At 42.6% G+C, this 19,237-nt stretch overlaps 1 protein-coding gene and 1 long non-coding RNA gene across 2 annotated transcripts in view; both read left to right on the plus strand.

Annotated features, from left to right (window-relative positions):
- LOC136628105 (uncharacterized) overlaps positions 1 to 19,237 on the plus strand; it is a 304,442-nt gene that overhangs the window by 106,355 nt on the left and 178,850 nt on the right. The gene's annotated exons all lie outside the window — the stretch shown is intronic.
- LOC136627197 (olfactory receptor 10A7-like) lies at positions 4,627 to 12,450 on the plus strand. The gene is made up of 2 exons (XM_066602127.1): positions 4,627 to 4,725; positions 11,446 to 12,450. The coding sequence occupies exons 1-2, from the start codon at positions 4,627 to 4,629 to the stop codon at positions 12,448 to 12,450; spliced, it is 1,104 nt and encodes a 367-aa protein (XP_066458224.1).

The raw sequence follows: 19,237 nt of genomic DNA on the forward strand, positions 1-19,237 counted from the left end.
GTGCCTTAGCGAGTATACTCGCTCATCTCTAATCGTTAGCCTTTTCAAACGAGAAATCGTTGTCATTTACATTTATTGTATAAGTGAATGAGAACGACTGAACGATCGGAATTTAAATAGATTGGTGAACGAGCCAACAATGATTTTTATGCCTACTAAAACTATATTAATCAACAATGATTTAGTAATAATATTTATTTATATAGTGCCAACATCTTCCGCAGCGCTGAGGGTACATATAGAGACAAAGTCAGACATAACATACAATTGTAAATTATTGATAATTACAAGGATATTTCCCTCAATGTCAAATAGGAATGGCTTGGTATAAATCTATGCCAAATTATCTTATTTTGTACAATTCAGAAATGTATTTTTAAAGATTTTTTTCCTATGCATTCTTTTACAATTCCTTTTCCACAGAAGCTGGGATGCTGTGTAAAATGTGAATAAATGTAAAGAAAAAAGAATGCAATGATTTGGAAATCTTGTATAACCATATTCACAATAGAACATATATCAATAGCTGAAAGGGAGACATTTTTTTAAACTTTAGCTTTTTATTTGCTGAAGTTCAGATTGTACACAATAGCAGTAAAATATACTTTTCACATTGGCAATTGTATACATAATAGATGACAATTTCTTGTAAAACTATATCACAATATAACCAGTACAAAAATATTAAATATAAAGGGAGACATTTTTCCATTACATTTTAAAAAGGTAACTAATTTAGAAATTGATGGCAGCAACACATCTCAAAGAAGTTGAGCCAGGGCCATGTTTACCAATGTGTAGCATCTCTTCCTTTTACAACAGTCTGTAAATGTTTGAGAAGTGAGGAGACAAATTGCTGGAGTTTTGGTATAGGAATGCTGTCCCATTATTATCTGTTATAGATTTCCAGTGACTCAACAGTCCTGGATCTTCCTTGCTGGATTTTTTGTTTCATAATGCACCAAGTGTTTTCTATTGGTGAAAGGTCTGGACTGCAGGCGGACGGTTCAGCACCCGGACTCTTCTTCTGCAAAGCCACGCTGTTGTGATGGATGCAGTATGTGGCTTAGCATTATCTTGCTGAAATATGCAAGGCCTTCCTGAAAGAGGCATTGTCTGGATGGGAGCATATGTTGTTCTAAAACCTCTATATACTGCTCAGCACTGATAGTGCCTTTTAGGATGTGTAAGCTGCCTACGCCATAGGCACTAATGAAACCCCATACAATCAGAGATGCAGGCTTTTGAACTGTACGCTGATAACAAGCTGGATGGCCCCTTTCCTCTTGAGTCCGCAGCAGGGGCGTAACTATAGGGGATGCGGTTGCACCCGGGCCCAGGACCCTTACAGGGCCCATAAGGCCTATCTTCTCCAAATAGGGAGCCTAGTAGTATGAATAAAGCATTATAGTTGGGGCACCCTGTTACAGATTTTGCATTGTGGCCCCGAATCTTCAAGTTACGCCTCTGGGTATGGGTACAGATGGAGGGGGCCCAGCTGGACTTTTGCACCTGGGCCCCTGAGCCCTTAATTACACCATGGTCTGCAGGATACTGCGTCCATGGTTTCCAAAAATAATTTTTAACTTTGATTCATCTAACCACTGAACAGTTTTCCATTTTGCCACAGTCCATTTTAAATCAGCTTTGGCCCAGAGAAGACGCAGTGTTTCTGGATTGTGCTGATATATGGCTTCTTCTTTGTATGATATAGCTTTTACTTTCATTTGTGGACTGCGCAGCAAACTGTGTTCACAGAAAAATGTCTCACGTTTAACTTCTGATATGTGTTCTATGATCTATTGTGAATAAATCATGGTTATAGAGATTTCCAAATTATTGCATTCTTTTTTTCTGTACATTTATTTGCATTTTACACAGTGTCTCAACTTTTTTAGAATCGGGGTTGTATATGGCCTATCAGTTTAAGACCAATAAAGACTCCAACGATCCCAAGAATTCCGATTCCCGTTCTTGGTAGAGAGATACATTGACAACCCCGTAACAGTTTATTTTTTAAAATCTGACTAAACAATTATATATGTTCTTGATGCTTTATGAACCACAGTACCTTTCTACATATTGAGGTTCATCACTTTATCAAAACTAGCCTAGGCTTACTAAGATTCTACTAAGTAGAAAAATACCTCCCATGTTTGGTGGACTAGCTGATTCTGACCAAATATCTTTTATCCCAGAAAAGTCATTCTATTGAACTTAAAATGGCCAATGCCTTTTCAAACAACTTGTGTATATGCGATGGCTATGAAAAGTGTGATTCAATTTATTTACCTGAGAAAGCCAAAAATACAATACCTGAAGGTCTGCAAAGCAGACACGGTCGCCATAGGCACGATCGCCATAAGGCAGGCACAATCGCCATCGGCACAATCGCCATAGGGCAGGCGCAATGGCCGTAAGCCCTGGAGATATGCAGTCAGCCAGACAATAAAGTGGAGGAGCAGCTTGTTCCTGGCAGGCTAATATGTAGTCACCCACTCAACCCAGCCCAGATTGGGGAGGAGTGACTGCATATACTAATAGCCTGCACATGTGAACGATACCAAAGATGCCAGCCATTGATGGATGGTGACCCACCATACAGGATATCAACCCTGGCTGATATAACAGCGGGTTGCCCTGTATCTCTATAGTGGGCCACACTGGCTGACATCTTGGGCTCCCCCACCAACTAGCAAACTACATACAAAAGTACTAATGCATACTAATAAAATGCGGGTGTTGGTACTGCATTTTGGCCAAAACGCATAGGCTGACGGGCCCGCCGAGGCCACACCGCTTCCGTCAGTACCTACGCTAACTCACTATAAATTACAAAAAATCACAGAGGTGAGGGAAAAACAAAGACATTTCTCACAGAAAAAGCCAAAAATACAATACCTGAAGGTCTGCAAAGCAGACACAGTCGCCATAGGCACGATCGCCATAAGGCAGGCATAAGTGCAGGCTATTAGTATATGCAGTCACTCCTCCCCAATCTGGGCTGGGTTGAGTGGGTGACTGCATATTAGCCTGCCAGGAACAAGCTGCTCCTCCACTTTATTGTCTGGCTGACTGCATATCTCCAGGGCTTACGGCCATTGCGCCTGCCCTACGGCGATTGTGCCTGCCTTATGGCGATCGTGCCTATGGCGACCGTGTCTGCTTTGCAGACCTTCAGGTATTGTATTTTTGGCTTTTTCTGTGAGAAATGTCTTTGTTTTTTCCCTCACCTCTGTGATTTAATTTATTTACCTGAAATTATGTTTTTGTTCTGAAAAATCACTTTAAAATGCTTTCCACTAGGGGTCTCCCTTCCTTCTAATTTGCTGTCCACAGTATCAAGTGATGTATGTCTCTAGTAACAAAAATAACAAGACTGAGAACAGAGAGTGATGGAGAAGGATGGCTTATGGAGATCTATGGAAAGGAAAAGAAAAGAAAGACACAGAAGTACCTGCAGCTAACTAGTGAGTCATTTAAAACTATTGAAATCACATCTCCACTGCTCAGTACTTCAATGGTATAATCCAAGATGTTGTTATGTCTCTGTGTGTGTGCTACAGAGAGTTAGGGAGCGGAATTTGCTATTTTATCTGTGTGCAGTATATGGAGGCAGCATAAAGCTACATTCCCCCCACCAGCTCAGAGAGAACTGAAAATAACAGATACAATCCACATAAGGGAAAACTCATAAAAATGCAGGATTCAAGTCCTATAATGGCCAGAAATAGTGTAATAATAGTGTCATGTACACATGGCAGCTTATTCTAAAAAGTCAGCTATGCTTTAAATCCCCCTCCACACCCCCAAAAATAAAATATTCTACACTGTCCATGTACTATCAGTAAATGCCTTCATATTTACTGTTTATTAGAGATGAGCGAGCGTACTCGCTAAGGCAAACTACTCAAGCAAGTAGTGCCTTATGTGAGTACCTGCCCGCTCGTCTCTAAAGATTCGGGTGCCGGCGGGGAAGAGTGGTGAGTTGCGGGAGTGAGCAGGGAGGAGCGGGGGAAGAGAGTGAGAGAGAGATCTCCCCCCCCCCCCCCTGTTCCTCCCCGCTCTCCCCCACCGCTTCCCGCCGGCACCCGAATCTTTAGAGACGAGCGGGCAGGTACTCGCATAAGGGACTACTCGCTCGAGTAGTTTGCCTTAGTGAGTACGCTCACTCATCTCTACTGTTTATGCTATATATCTAAGAGTAATCTGGATTTCTCCAAGATATGAGATCTGTTACTTGACCATATTAATGAATGTGTATCCTTTTCAATACAATCTAAAGGATTCTATGTAATTTATGTGACCATTGCCTATATTGACAGTTTACACTTTCATGCTGTTAGTGAACCTATTGGATGATTCCATTCCTGGGACTGAGAAGGTGTTTTTGGTTTCTTATTTAGTTCTTTCTTTTGTGGTGACTAGAATATAAAGATTCCTAAGTAAGGCCTTTAAAATACCAACGCCAAATATTCAAGAGCATAGTGTGCCATCTACTAAAGCAATATACATTATGATCCATAAATGGTTAATCCCCCAAAGCAGTTTAGAAAGTTTCAGTCAAGTGATGAAACTTCAAGAGAATCTAATGAGGTGTCATGAGGATTGTCATCCCGGTAGAACATGGCTGCAGAATGGAGGGGGTCTGACATTCTTTTTAAACTGCAGTCTCTGTTCTTCTGTCGTGGTTGGCACATCGCCCCACCTGGACTTGTGGCAGAGGTAAGTCATTTCCATAGTCCTTTGTATATACTAAAAGAGAATATTACCAAAAGCTGAAGAGTTTCTCTTTTACAGTAATTACATGTATTACATAGATTTAGTTTTACATCTTAGGCAAGAGATTGCTGCAAATTCTATAATTATCAGATCGCATTCATAAACAGGCACAATGATGTGTAGTATTAAGAACAGGGATTATATACTTAATATGTAAATTCTGCTCAATTCTGCAGATGTAAAAATGTATGCGTCTTGCTAAAAACAATCCTTGAAATCAGATTTGTAGGACAGCAACCATATGGAAATGATATTTTATTTACACATGCACAACACTTTAACAGCTTTTATAAATGTGATACACACATAGACCACAGCGTACTCAGCAGGGCCCTAATCCACTGAATGGTAATTCATATTTTGCTATATTATAGCAGCACATTTTAGCTATCTATCTATTGGTATAACTAAACAAGGCTATAAAAAAGGGCAGATGATTTATATCTCTTAAATAGTCCTGTAATGTAATTATGTAACCTATGGCTGAGATTATGACTAAATACTGACATAGATAACACTTTTTATAGATTAAATTTAACCTTTAATAGTATGAGTAAACTTCAAATGAGTGAAGAAAACCTTAAAAAGGTCCTATACTGATACTACCTAAGTGGGGCCCCTGCCCTGATAAGTGTGACTCCTTTCTCTAAAACCTTGCCCTTCTCTAAAAGATACAGAGACAGGTTACAAAGTAGGAGAGGGTAAAGAGGCAAACTGGCGGTTGGTTTCTTACCACCACTTGTCTCTTTACCGTATTCTACTTTGTACCCTGTCTATTTCTTTTAGAGAAGAGCATAAAAGGGTAAGATTTTGGAGAATGGGGTCACACTTATCAGGGCAGGGGCCCCACTTAGGTAGTATCAGTATAGGATTTTCTTCACTTATTTGAATTTTAATCTTACCATTAGAGGTTACGTTTTCATCAATAAGGGTTACCTATTTGTCAGTATTTTGTTGGATTCTCTTTTTATCCATCTGAATATATTACATTATTGTGAATCTTTTTTGCAGTTAGTTCTCATATGTTTATATCTTTTATAGCAATATGCAGTGAGTGAACACATAATAAGTTTAGAGAGTTTATTACCTACACCTTTGTCCTGCTATTGAGATAGACATTACATGGCAAGAAGGCAGGATGATGACTATAATGGACAGCACTAACATGTAATTAAGCCAAAGGGAGCATTAGAAAAATAACACCTAGAAAGCAATGATAGTTCTAGGACACAAAGCTTGCAACATTCTTGTGCATTTCCTACACTTTATTAATTAGAGTCCCTTGTATTATTTTAACAGTCCAGCTGCTGTTGAGGACTATTATAATATAGCTTCATTACAATGGTGTAAGATCACATTCAAGGGGTAGAGAACGCTGAAGGACTAAAAAGACAACTTTATTGCTTACTATAACAGCAGGAAACTCCAGCTTTATGCCAGATGCAAATTTAGGCCGGCTTCACAGGGCTGGCTTCATAAACACTCACGAGCGTATTTGAATTACATATTACGTATGCAATATATGCGTGTATAATATGTCGTACCTCGAAGCACTTCAAATACATTGATTTTCGCTGTTACACTCACACTAGCGTTTTTTCATTGTGTATAATACAACAGTAAAAAAAGAACGCAGCATGTTCTATTCTACAGTGTATTACACGTGATAGAGCCCTATTGTTCTCTATGGGTGCGTATTTGTGCACTTAAAAAACAGGCAAAATGTCAATTAAGTTTAATTCATTCAATATGCTCTATTTTCGTGTGCAATCCGCATGAAAATAGAACAAGCTGCAGATTTTTGTGCCAATGAAATGCACACACACAATACACTCATGTGAACATACCTATTAAAATCAATGGGTTGTATGTAGAGATGAGCGAACGTACTTGTTAAGGGCGATTTCGGAATCGAGCATCGCTATTTTCGAGTACCTGACTACTCGGGTGAAAAGATTCGGGGGGCGGCGGGGGTGAGCGGGGGGTTGCAGAGGGGAGTGGGGGGGAGAGAGAGAGAGAGCTCCCCCCTGTTCCCCACTGCTACCCCCCGCTCCACCACGCCGCCCCCCGGCGTCCCCCGAATCTTTTCACCCGAGTAGCCAGGTACTCGAAAATAGCGATGCTCGATTGCGAAATCGCCTATAACGAGTACGTTTGCTCATCTCTAGTTGTATGTACTGCATGGTATGCACGCAGTTTTTGTGCGTAAAATATGCAGTATGTTTAGACTACAATGTATCTGTTACTGACAGATAAATAAAGGCTGATTTACATGCAACGATTATTGCTCAAAATTCGTCCAAACAACGGCTTTTGAGTGATAGCCATTGCATGTAAACGTGTGCCTATCATGCACTTACCGTGCCCTTTTCGTCCTGCGATGAGTTCAGCCCAGCTTTAAATATGTCATCCCTGATAGCAGAGACCGCACGCTGAGTTCTCCGCGTGCGGCGCTGATAACATTGTTTCAGCTGCTATTCCACTGGCGAACAATAGTGATGTATTTAGAGAACAGACAGTTGTTCTCTAAATGCATGCAAATGAAGCCAGTTAGCTGCTAATGGGGTGATTAGCCCATTAGTAGCTAATGCAAAATTATTGCCCAAAACTGTCAATTTCTGATGAATTTCGAGCGATCATCTTTGTGTGTAAATTGACCCTAAGGCCCCCTGCACACGGGCAGAAATTCCGCGGCAGGATTTCCCGCAGAATTTCCACCCGTGCCCACCTGCATAGGATTGCATTAGATAATGCAATCTTAGGCAGACAGACGTGATTTGTCCGCGTGAAAATAAACACACGGAAAACAAATTGCGGCATGCTTTATTTCTGTGAGGGTCTCGCAGAGGCCCACACAGAAATGTCAGTGGTGATGGGCCGGCTCGTCTCTGCGCATTCGCCGGCTGGCCGGCAGCCGGCACACAGCACAGAGAGGAGACACCGGAAGCGGGTAAGCCGCAGGGCTGTGCAGGGGGATCCGACCCGGTCGTCTGCAGGCGGCCTCAGGCTCTATTCACATGAGCATATATTGCCCACTGTTGTAATGGCCGGCCGATATACGCTACCATCTGATGCATTGGATTCTAATGCATGAGTTCAGATGGGCGAATTCCCACGGCGACAGGCTGGCCAATATAACGCCGGGCAGGAAAGATAATCCTGGAACTATATTTCTGGCTGAAATATGTCGGCTGCTCCATAGACTCCTATGGGAGCCAATGATAACTGCGGGAGAAGGAAGATGGGAGGGAATTTAGCAGCGTGACTGCTAAACTGCCACCCACTTTCCTTCTCCTTTGCGTCCCTTGCCGACTGCTTGTAATGCGAGGGGGGCAAGTTTACTTTCTGGTTCTTTATGTTGTTAATGAAAAAGAAGTGCTTTTACTATTGCATCTTCGACCTTAACTTCCCCTAGCTTAGAGTGTTGTGTCTTCACTACCAGTATTTTACCACATTCTCTTTCGCTCTCCCACTGCTGGCTGCCAACGAGGGGGCAGGAGCTTAGCACACTAGCTCCCGCCCCATCCTGCCTCCTCCCCTTGCCGAGAGCCAGAGAGTGAATGGGGAGACAGGTTAGCAGTCCATTTTTGTGTGCATTGCGACATCATTGCGGGCTCAGTGTATATGCGCTGGGCCTGGGCCGTCTAAATGGGCACACAAACATTAGATTTGTGCGCCGGTTCACATGTTTTTAGAGCGCCGGCGAGCAAACGTAAAAACGCTGACGCCCGCGTAAAAGAGCCCTAAGTGTGTAAATAGTTAGAATTCATCCAAAAACAAAGTAGCTTTATCAAATGGTGTCATTTTCTGGGAATTACAAGAAATTTTCTTAATACACCTGGAAAATGTATCAGTAATAACTTCTAAATACAGAAAACGGACCCACCATGGTGAATGCACTCTAAAACATAAGCATACAGGGTTTGTATTCTTCTGGATCCCATTTTAGAGTTTATATATAGAATTAACCTACATAACCGCTGAACAAGTTCTTTCCTAACTCTTCCCCCATGTAAACAGAGCAGCAATCAGGCAACAACTAGCACATGCCTACTTGCTGGCTGATCACATCTTTTACATGGCTGCAAAAATCATCCTTGTCAGACACACATCTTACCCTGTGATCAATGAATGTGCAGCTGACAATAATGAGTGTATGGGGGATGAACCAGCGCACTAACAATCACCTGTTCCTCATAGAGTTTGCATCAGCCTGTGCGAAGCCTCTTTAAACGAGTGCCGATCGACTTGTTATATTGTCAGTCGGCAATTGTCATGAAATTGGCTGGTGTAAAAGCACTTTAGCAGACTGGATTAGGTGGCTTTCATGCAGTGAAATATTCTGCCGCACGGAAATATCCACATCAAAATCCACATGTCTCAATTCCTCACGATTTTCAAGATCTTGGCTTTTAGTCACTAAATGGGAATCTTCACGGTTTATCTTACCTGTGATGGTGTGCAATAAAACTGAACTCTGATCCTGGACTGTCATTGTAACAAGCCATTCACCTGTGTATCCATCACATAGTCAGGACAGATTTGTATTACCTGGAGCTAGTCGTGTCTGCTGTGCAATGGACCTGGCACAGATGAGAACAGACTCTTAAGGTACCTTTACACGGGAGCACCTGTCGGGCGCAAGATGCCCGACAGGTTGTCCCAGCGATAATCGTTCCTGTGCTTGTACACAGGAACGATTATCACTAGTAAATGGAATCAGAGCAGGCCAGCCCACCAGCTTCCATTCACCATCGGCAGGCAGTCGTTTCTAAGTGAATGGCTGCCTGTGTATATGGGCCGATTCATTTGTTTGGTTTTCTGTATGCGGAAACTGAATGAAGGTCAAGAAGTGAATGAATTGTCATTTGTCATGCCGTGTAAAAGCACCTGTAGAGTAATAGAAATTAAAGGGACTATTTTGTCAAACTTTTTTGGCATTAATTAGAAGCAGATAGTGAATTATTTTCAATTTTTCTAATCTGTTTCTATTTTCCTTTTGATGTTTTTATTCTGTTTATACATGACTATGGGGACGGCAATCTTGCTTGATCTACCGTTAACCAGATTAAGAGACTTCAGAAGATATGCTGTACAGTAGCCTCATGAGCTATTCACACAAGTAACAGGAGAGGACCTAGTGACTTGTATGAGACACTGTTCTAGACATACTCTGTGACCTGTGCACAGGTCATTTTGCAGGGAGGAGTCACAGCTAATCACCTATTGTGAAAGGTGGATCTTGTGTTATCTATCTATCTATCTATCTATCTATCTATCTATCTATCTATCTATCTATCTATCTATCTATCTATCTATCTATCTATCTATGTGGTGTGTGTGAAAACCCTAACTGACTGACTCACTGACTGACTGACTTGCCACTAATTCTCTAACTTTCTGGTGTCATACAAATATGATATTTGGCACGACCATTCTTTAGGTCCTAAATAAGAAAAGTAAAGGGGTCACATCTCAATTTTTCAATGCTAATTGCAAAAGTAAGTACACACCTATGTAATGTAACTTCCTGGTGTCGTACAAGCATGAAATTTGGCAGGAGCATTCTTTAGGTCCTAAATAGGATAAGTAAGGTCCAAAATAGGAAAAGTAAAGGCATCACAACTTGATTATTCAATGCTAATTGCAAAAGTAAGTGCACCCTTGTGTAATGTAACTTCCTGGTGTCCTACAAGCGTGAATTTTGGCTTGAGCATTCTTTAGGTCCTAAGTGAGGAGAGTGGGAGGGGTGGCACATTCTGCAGAGAAAAATCAGTACATGCAGCCTAAGTAGAATGTAACACTCCTCTATGAGTATACATATTTTATTCCTCGGTTCCTCTAAAGTAACCACGACTTCATAAAATTTTCCATGCAAGCAACACGTAAACACCTGTATCAAATTAACTTGGGCGAAGCCGGGTATATCAGCTCGCCAACATATAAGTGTCACCTTTCAGGGTAATCCTGACAGTGATGTTAAAGCCCTTCTACATGCAGCAATTATCGCTAAAACTACCACATGACTAAATGAACAGACATTTTTGAATAAAATGACATGACTTTTAATCATCTCCATTTCCTCCAGTAGCTAAAATAAACTCAGTTCGAATTGTTTGCTCAGATGGGCATGTATTTATGAGCAGCAGGACTCTATTGTCTCTAGAGTAAACAGTGTACTCATTATGTATGCAAGGCAAACAAAAAACATCCTGCAGTCAAATGCATTGAATTTTGAGTGATCAAACAATGGTTTTTATGCTGGTTAAAAGCCTGAGCTAAACAACAATGGAACGAATAGTGCAGGACTGCCTGCATTTACATGTAACACTTATCGCTCAATTTTGGCCATGTGAACGAATTTCGAGTGATATTTATTGCGTGTAAAAGGGCCGTTAGTGAGTAAGGGACTGTTGCAAAGTTTTCTCTACACAACAGGAATCGGCAAACTATTTTATTAGGCTCTGGGGTCAGTGTGAAAAATGCAGGATTTTAGGATTTCTTTTAATATAGATTGTGACCAAAGTTAAAAAGAAAATCAGCAAAAATTCTTTAAAAATATGTTTAACACAAAAAGGGGATTTATATAATAGGTCATTTTCTGATGACACATTGCCTCTAAATGTACTTAGAGTTTTATATCTGTCTCTGTTATGTGTCTAGATGAAATCCACAAGTTACAAGTTTCCCGGAAATCAGTCCAGTATTGATGAGTTCATCCTCTTGGGATTCACCAATTTTAATATGAAGATTCAGTTCTTTCTTTTTCCTCTCTTCCTCTTTATCTACATATTTACTGTTCTTGGTAACTTTACAATAATCACTGTGGCCACCCTGGATTCTCTTCTTCACACACCGATGTACTACTTTCTCCGCAACCTCTCGTTCCTTGAAATGTGCTACATTACAGTCACCCTCCCCAAACTGCTCCACACCTTTGTGGCCAAGAAGAAGACAATATCTTTCTATGGTTGCTGCATGCAGATGTATTGCTTCTTTACCCTTGGTGTCACTGAGTGTTTTATTCTAGCTGTAATGGCATATGACCGCTTTGTAGCCATCTGCAACCCCTTGAGATACTTTTCAGTAATGAACAAAGCTACATGCTTAAAAATGGCCACCATATCTTGGGTCTCTGGCAACCTTATTTCCCTTGGACAAACTGCCTCCATCTTTTCCCTTCCTTACTGTGGTCCTAACATTATCAACCACTTCTTCTGTGACATCCCTCCAGTACTGAAGTTGGCTTGTACTGATGCTTCTGCTAATCAGATTGCTGTTTCTGTCACTGGTTTTCTTGTCTTACCGTTACCCTTTGCTCTGGTACTTTACTCCTATGGACGCATTATTGCTGCTATTATTCGCATTAGCACCAATAAGGGACGGAAGAAGGTCTTCTCTACTTGTGCCTCACACTTTATCTCTGTTACTTTATTCTTTGGAACTGGAGCTTTTACATATGTCCGTGTGAAGACCAGCGATACAACAGATAATGACAAGATGCTGTCTCTTCTTTATAGTGTGGTAACCCCTCTTCTGAATCCTCTTATATACAGTTTAAGGAATCAGGAAGTTAAAGGAGGACTCAGAAAACTCCTACATCAAAAAATAGGGACCACAGAAACCAAACCATCTGCAAATATTAGGTCCAATGAAAATGACCAATAAAATGGTAATTATTGAAAATATTTAGAAAGTAACAGTACTTCCTTTTGTGCGTGCTGATCATATTAGGTTTATTTGCCTTCATTAATACCTTGTAGGCCTTTGCTTAATTTCCTGGAAATATATTTTTGTAAGATGAGCTAAAGTTAACCATTATACTTCTTTACTGGGTTGATAATTCAGATAAGTATTTAGTTACATTGAGCCTGTTGTCTTTGTATTTTCTGTCTCTTACCACCTCTTCATTTTTAAAGCTTTCCATAATATTGGTGAGATGTAGACTATACAGTTCCACTACTAAAATGCTCCTTATTTTGCACACGTTTTAATAAATATCATGTTACCACAGTGGTGTATCTATAGTGGTCTTAGTGGCTGTAATTGCAGCAGGACCCTTAAAGGGGTTGTCCCGAGGCAGCAAGTGGGTCTATACACTTCTGTATGGCCATAATAATGCACTTTGTAATGTACATTGTGCATTAATTATGAGCCATACAGAAGTTATAAAAAGTTTTTTACTTACCTGCTCCGTTGCTAGCGTCCTCGTTCCCATGGAGCCGACTAATTTTTGGCCTCCGATGGCCAAATTAGCCGCGCTTGCGCAGTCCGGGTCTTCAGCAGTCTTCTATGGAGCCGCTCGTGCCAGAGAGCGGCTCCGTGTAGCTCCGCCCCGTCACGTGCCGATTCCAGCCAATCAGGAGGCTGGAATCGGCAGTGGACCGCACAGAAGAGCTGCGGTCCACGAAGACGGAGGATCCCGGCGGCCATCTTCAGCGGTAAGTATTGAAGTCACCGGACCGCCGGGATTCAGGTAAGCGCTGTGCGGGTGGTTTTTTTAACCCCTGCATCGGGGTTGTCTCGCGCCGAACGGGGGGGGGGTTTAAAAAAAAAAAAACCCGTTTCGGCGCGGGACATCTCCTTTAAGCCACGGGAGACCACTGTGACTCTGTTATCACACCCCCACTGAACCAACACCCCAACTCCAGACTGTATCTTCACTCACAGACAATAGCTTCGATCACAGTGTAAGAGGGGTACAAATTGTTATTGTTCCATGAATAATACTATGTTGTTTTTCTTTCTGATACTGTCTCTTTAGGAGAGGGGTGGAAATGGAGGAATGGAGCTAAATGAGAATGGACTGGAAGTTCAAAGGAGTGTGGCAATGACAACTCCTGTCAATTATTTGAGCCACCCCTGGAGTCTCCAGGCCATGGCTGCCAGTCGGGTCTACTTCAAGATCCATCTCTCACTGGAACCAGTATGGCCAGAATTAGGTCATTATTTCCCCACTGCCTACACAGGAATAGAAAGTCACTATGCCTTACTCTTAATACTTGGCCTAGTGTTCCCCATTCGGGAATCAGGTCAGCTTTATGTCTACCAGGCTAACACCAACACGGAAAACTGGGAAAATCCAGAACCTATTCCCTGCAGTCCCTTTCTTTACTCCACTGCTGCTGCCTGGACATCCTGACTCAGCTTCCAGTTCGTCCTGAAGGGTGACTACCCACTAGCGTTTGCGAATTTGCTGTGTTTTTTTTTCAGATCTCTATGGGGCTTTCTAATGTTAAAAACGCATCATTTACGGCGAAATCACAATTTTGCGCGATGCAATTTTAACATTAACAAGTCCCATAGACCCCTGGAGAAAAAAAAACGCTGCGAATTTCGCAGTGAAAAAGAACTGTAGTGGGTAGTCACCCGAATTGAGATCAAAATACTGGAGTGGAGGAGTCCAGCTGTTCAGGCAGCAGTAGTGGAGTGAACATATTACTTTGATGAAAATACTGTGAGTGAGGAAGCTGGCTGGAGTTTGGGGCACAATAACTATAGGGCCACTATAACACTTTAGGGGCAAATAGGAGCCACTTTAACAGTATGGTCATTGGTGGGGCCAATATAAAAGTGTGAGGGTACAAAGGGGCTCCTATAACTGGGGGTGGTGGGGTGGAAGACTCACTTTAAGAGTTTGCAGAACTTAAGGGCCACTATAAGAGTGTGGGGTATAGCAGGACTGCTGTAAAAGTGTGGAGGTACAGAAGGGGCACTTTAATTGTGTTGAGACACAGAGAAGCCACTATAACAGTGTGGGGGCACCATAACAGTGTGGGGACATGGAAAGGCCAATAAAACAGTGTGGGGCACTCCTGCAGTAATAAATAGGAGTACTATCCCCTGTAGTAATAGCCATAATGTTCCCTTTATTAATAGCCATAATGTCCCTGTTAGTAATAGCCATATTGTCCTCTGTGCAGTAGCCATAGTGGCCTCACTAGCAATAGCCATAATGCCCTTGTTAGTAGTAGCTATATTGTCCCCTGGAGCAATATCCATAATGTTCTCATTAGTAGTAGCCATATTGACCCAGATAGCAAAATAATAAAGTCACTAACTTCCCCTGCAGTCCAATGGCACCTCCCATCCGCCTACTGGCCTCTTCTGGACAACTACCTGTGGAACAACGCAGGCGCTGCAATTACATTATCGAGCCGCCTGCGTCAGACAGAAGGCACCAGGTGGTGGAGCTGGACGCCCCGCTTGGCTTCTGCCAGCAGCACTGTCTCTGTGAATTAGAATTGTAGAATGGAAGAGTTGGAAGGGACCTTCAAGGTCATCAGGTTCAACCCCCTGCTCAATGCAGGATTCACCAAATAATCCTAGACGGATGTTTGTCAAGTCTGTGTTTGAAAACTTACATTGAAGGAAAACTCACCACCTCCTGTGGCAACTTGTTCCACTCATTGATCACCTTCACTGTCAAAAAGTTTTTTCTAATATCTAATTTGTGTCTCCTCCCTTTCAGTTTCATCCCATTGCTTCTAATCTTTCATTGTGTAAATGAGAATAGGGCTAATCCCACTGTGACAGCCCTTCAGATATTTGTAGACAGCTATTAAGTCTCCTCTCAGCCTTGCTTTTTGCAAGCTAAACTTTCCTAGAGCCTTTAACTGTTCCTCATAGAACATGATTTGCAGACCGCTAATCATCTTGGTAAAGCCCCATTTACACAGGATGAGTTTCGACTCAAATGATGCTCGACACTCGTCCTTGTGTCTTCTTCACGCTTCCGTGCTCCTGCACAAGAGCTAGCACACCATGCTGGTTCACGGAGCAGCCAGTAGGGGGGTGGGGGTGTTTGCCTTTTTTGCTGCTGCATCACATTGTTGACTCATGTTCCGTTTATGATCTATTAGTATTCCCACGTCTTTTTCACATGTGCTGCTTAGCCCAATTCCTCCCATTCTGTATGTGCTTTTTTCATTTTTCCTTCCCAGATGTAGGACTTTACATTTCTCCTTGTTAAATACCATTCTGTTAGTCGCCACCCACTGTTCAAGCTTTTCTAGATCTTTTTGAATCTTTTCTCTCTCTCTTATCTAGTGTTAGTTATCCCTCTGAGCTTTGTGTCATCTGCAAATTTGATCAGTCTCCTCTCAATTTCCTCTCCTAGATCGTTTATAAAAATGTTTAACAAATCATGAAATCCGTGTCATCGGCTCATAAATACCTGCCCTCGGCTGGGTATCTGGAGATGCGACTCCAGGTTGCCCACAGATCATATTTACCCCCAATGAAGGGATACCGTATGGGAATATACTCTGTCAAATTGTTTTAAATGCAAGGCTCCATGTGCCAATCTATACCATAGCCTATGGGCGTGCCCTGAGATACAAGCTTTTTGGTCACGAATTTATGAATACACCACCACACACTTAAAAAACTTCTCTCCACAGGTGCCTATATGGGCGATCTTTGGGTACTTGAACCCAAATATATATCACTGCTCAAGAGGCTTGCGCAAACTTTTACATTTTGTGGCAGTGGCGGGACTAAAAGCTATCCTACAGATGTGGATAAAACCGACAGCCCCTCCATTTAGAATGTTTTTGGACAACCTAGCATTCCTGTTCCAGATGGACTGGGCTGAAACATCGCTGTTTAAAGAAAAGATGGTGCAGTCTCTTTTTGAGACCTGGGGGAGCTTTGTTGGAATGCTTCCACAGAGAATAAAGGAGAAACTGAGAGATTTTTTCTATCATATGTGTTGGTATCAGGAACAGATGGTATTGGGAGATCCTCCCCTTTAGGGTGTCACAATTCTCGTGCCGGTGCCGTTGGGAAAATCCAGGATCCTAGGCCAGTTCTCCATTTGGGTAATTTGTCTCGGGTGCATTGATGCGCTGAGAACAGACCCTGAAAATAGTTATATAATGTTTAAAGAATAACAAATGAAAAGAGGGAGATGGCACATAGTTTTGAGGTCATTAAAGGTCTGTGTTTTTTTTTATTTTATTTTTCTTTTTCCTTTTGTTTTGGTTATTTTTAATCATTAGTTTAAAAAAAAGTACTAAATGTGTAACAAGAAAATATCTACGCACTAATCTGCTGATAGACAGTCACAATATGTTCCAGATGTACAAACGGATCCAGATTCCGGAAAAATCAAGAATAACTGATTAACTGATGTAATGTGGGATATGTATCTTGGTTTTTTAATAAAAACATTTTAAAAATGTTGAACAACACTGGGCCCAGGACAGAGCCTTGTGGTACCCCACTTGCTACATTCTTCCACTTGGATGTGTAGCCATTTATGACCACTCTTTGTGTACGATCACTCAGCCAGTTGTGACTCCACCTAACAGCTGCCTAGTCAATCCCATATTTGGTCATTTTTTTCAATAAGGATGTTATGACATACTTTGTCAAATGCTTTGCTAAAGTCAATATATAGTAGATCTACTGCATTTTCCTGATCAACCCAGTTGGGCATGACTTATTTGTTACAAACCCATGCTGGAAATTACTTGGATGGCCCATTCTCATCCAAGTAACTACATACATGCTATTTAATAATAAACAGCTGACGCCCACGCTGTATGAAGAGAGGTCGCCCCGTGACCTCTCTTCATACATACCCCGACGCTCCAGGACGCAAATGTACGTCCTGGAGCCGGAAGGGGTTAATGTCTCAAATAAAAGCATAGAACAAATAAAGAACTTAAGATTAATAAAAGTAATAGATTTACTTTGCTTCACCAAATAAAATCTAGATTTTGACTCTTCAAAGTAGCCACCTCTGTCTGAAGTAACAGCTTTACACAATCGAGGCATTCTTTCTACAATTGCATTCAGATATTGTTCTGAAATTTCTTTCCAACATTGTTGCAGAAGTTCCCACAAATCTGCTGCACTTGTAGAAACTGTAGATATGGAGGAGGGCTTCAACCATTAAAAATAATAACTTTGTGGAGTGGAGTGAATGAGACCCTGATTAGGTGTGTTCAAAGTATAATACCAACACCTGTTAAAGGGGTTGTCCGGCCATAGCAAGTGTATGTATATACTTTTGTTTGGCCATTACAACGCACTTTGTAATATACAATGTGCATTGTAAATGAGCCAAATAGAAGGTATATACTTACCAAAAAGAGTGCCGCACCCCCACCCCGTGCTTACCTTTCTGTTGTCCCTGGTTATGACAATTTTCTTTCTTCTGTCTTCTTGTCGGGACGGGGCCACGCTTCAGTGTCCTTGCACATGTGCAGTGGGACCTGCTGGCTCAGGGAGGCATGTAACTTTTTCTACAACACTTCTGCCCTATTCAGCAATTCCAGCAACCGGATTGGTTTTTTGGTGAAACAGCCAACTCAAACAATCAATCAGCTTGCTGGCATTGCTGAATAGGGCAGAAGTGTTGTGGACGCTGCAGGGAGGGGAGAAGTGAAGGAGTGACTCAGGAAGGGTAAGTGTTACTTGTTTGGGGGGTGTTGTGACATTCCACTTGCTGGGTGGGGGGTGGGTTTGTGCTGTCACATTGGAGGGGAGGTGGTTAGGGGGTGCTGCCACAACATTACACAGGGAGGGGGGGGGCGCATTGCTGTCACATAATAGTAGCTGGGGGGGCTGTCACATTATAGTAGTATGGGGGGAGGGGGGGTGTTGCTGTCACATAATAACTGGGGGGGGTGGCTGTCACATTATAGTAGTGTGGGGGGGGCAGGGGGGCATTGCTGTCACATAATAGTAGCTGGGGGGGGCTGTCACATTATAGTAGGGGTGGGGGCAGGGGGAGCGTTGCTGTCACATAATAGTTGCCTGGGAGGTGTTGGGGGGACGTTGTTGTCACATAATAGTAGCTGGGGGGGGGGGGCTGTCACATTATAGTAGTGGGGGTGGGCAGGGGGGGCGTTGCTGTCACATAATAGTAGCTGGGGGGGGGGGGCGTTGCTGTCACATAATACTAGGTGGGGGGGGCTGTCACATTATAGTAGTGGTAAGGGAGCAGGGGGGGGCATTGCTGTCACATAATAGTTGCCTGGGGGGGTTGGGGGGCGTTGCTGTCACATAATAGTAGCTGGGGGGGCTGTCACATTATAGTAGTGGGGGGGCAGGGGGGGGCGCTGCTGTCACATAATAGTTGCCTGGGGGAGAGGGTTGGGGGGGCGTTGCTGTCACATAATAGTAGCAGGGAGGGGGGCTGTCACATTATAGTAGCTGGGGGGGGCAGGGGGTGCAGTCACATAATAGTAGCTGGGGGGGCTGTGACATTATAGTAGTGAGGGGGGCAGGGCATTCAGTCACATTATAGTAGCTGGAGGGGGGGGGCTGTCACAGGGGGGTAGAGGGGGGGCGTTCCTGTCACATAATAGTAGCTGGGGGGGTGTCACATTATAGTAGTGGGGCATGGGGGCACGGTCACATTACACTTATTACACTTGCTCACAACTAGTCGCCGCCGGGGGTGCTGACAACTAGTCACTGCCAGAGGTGCTGACAACTAGTC

Source organism: Eleutherodactylus coqui, chromosome 5 (assembly GCF_035609145.1).
Source record: "Eleutherodactylus coqui strain aEleCoq1 chromosome 5, aEleCoq1.hap1, whole genome shotgun sequence".
Lineage (NCBI taxonomy): Eukaryota > Metazoa > Chordata > Amphibia > Anura > Eleutherodactylidae > Eleutherodactylus > Eleutherodactylus coqui.

Excerpts from the sequence above, each read along its gene's own strand:
- LOC136627197 (XM_066602127.1), top strand. The coding sequence starts at position 4,627 with ATGGCTGCAGAATGGAGGGGGTCTGACATTCTTTTTAAACTGCAGTCT. Across the intron at positions 4,726-11,445 it reads CACCTGGACTTGTGGCAGAG|ATGAAATCCACAAGTTACAA; the intron begins GTAAGTCATTTC and ends TTATGTGTCTAG.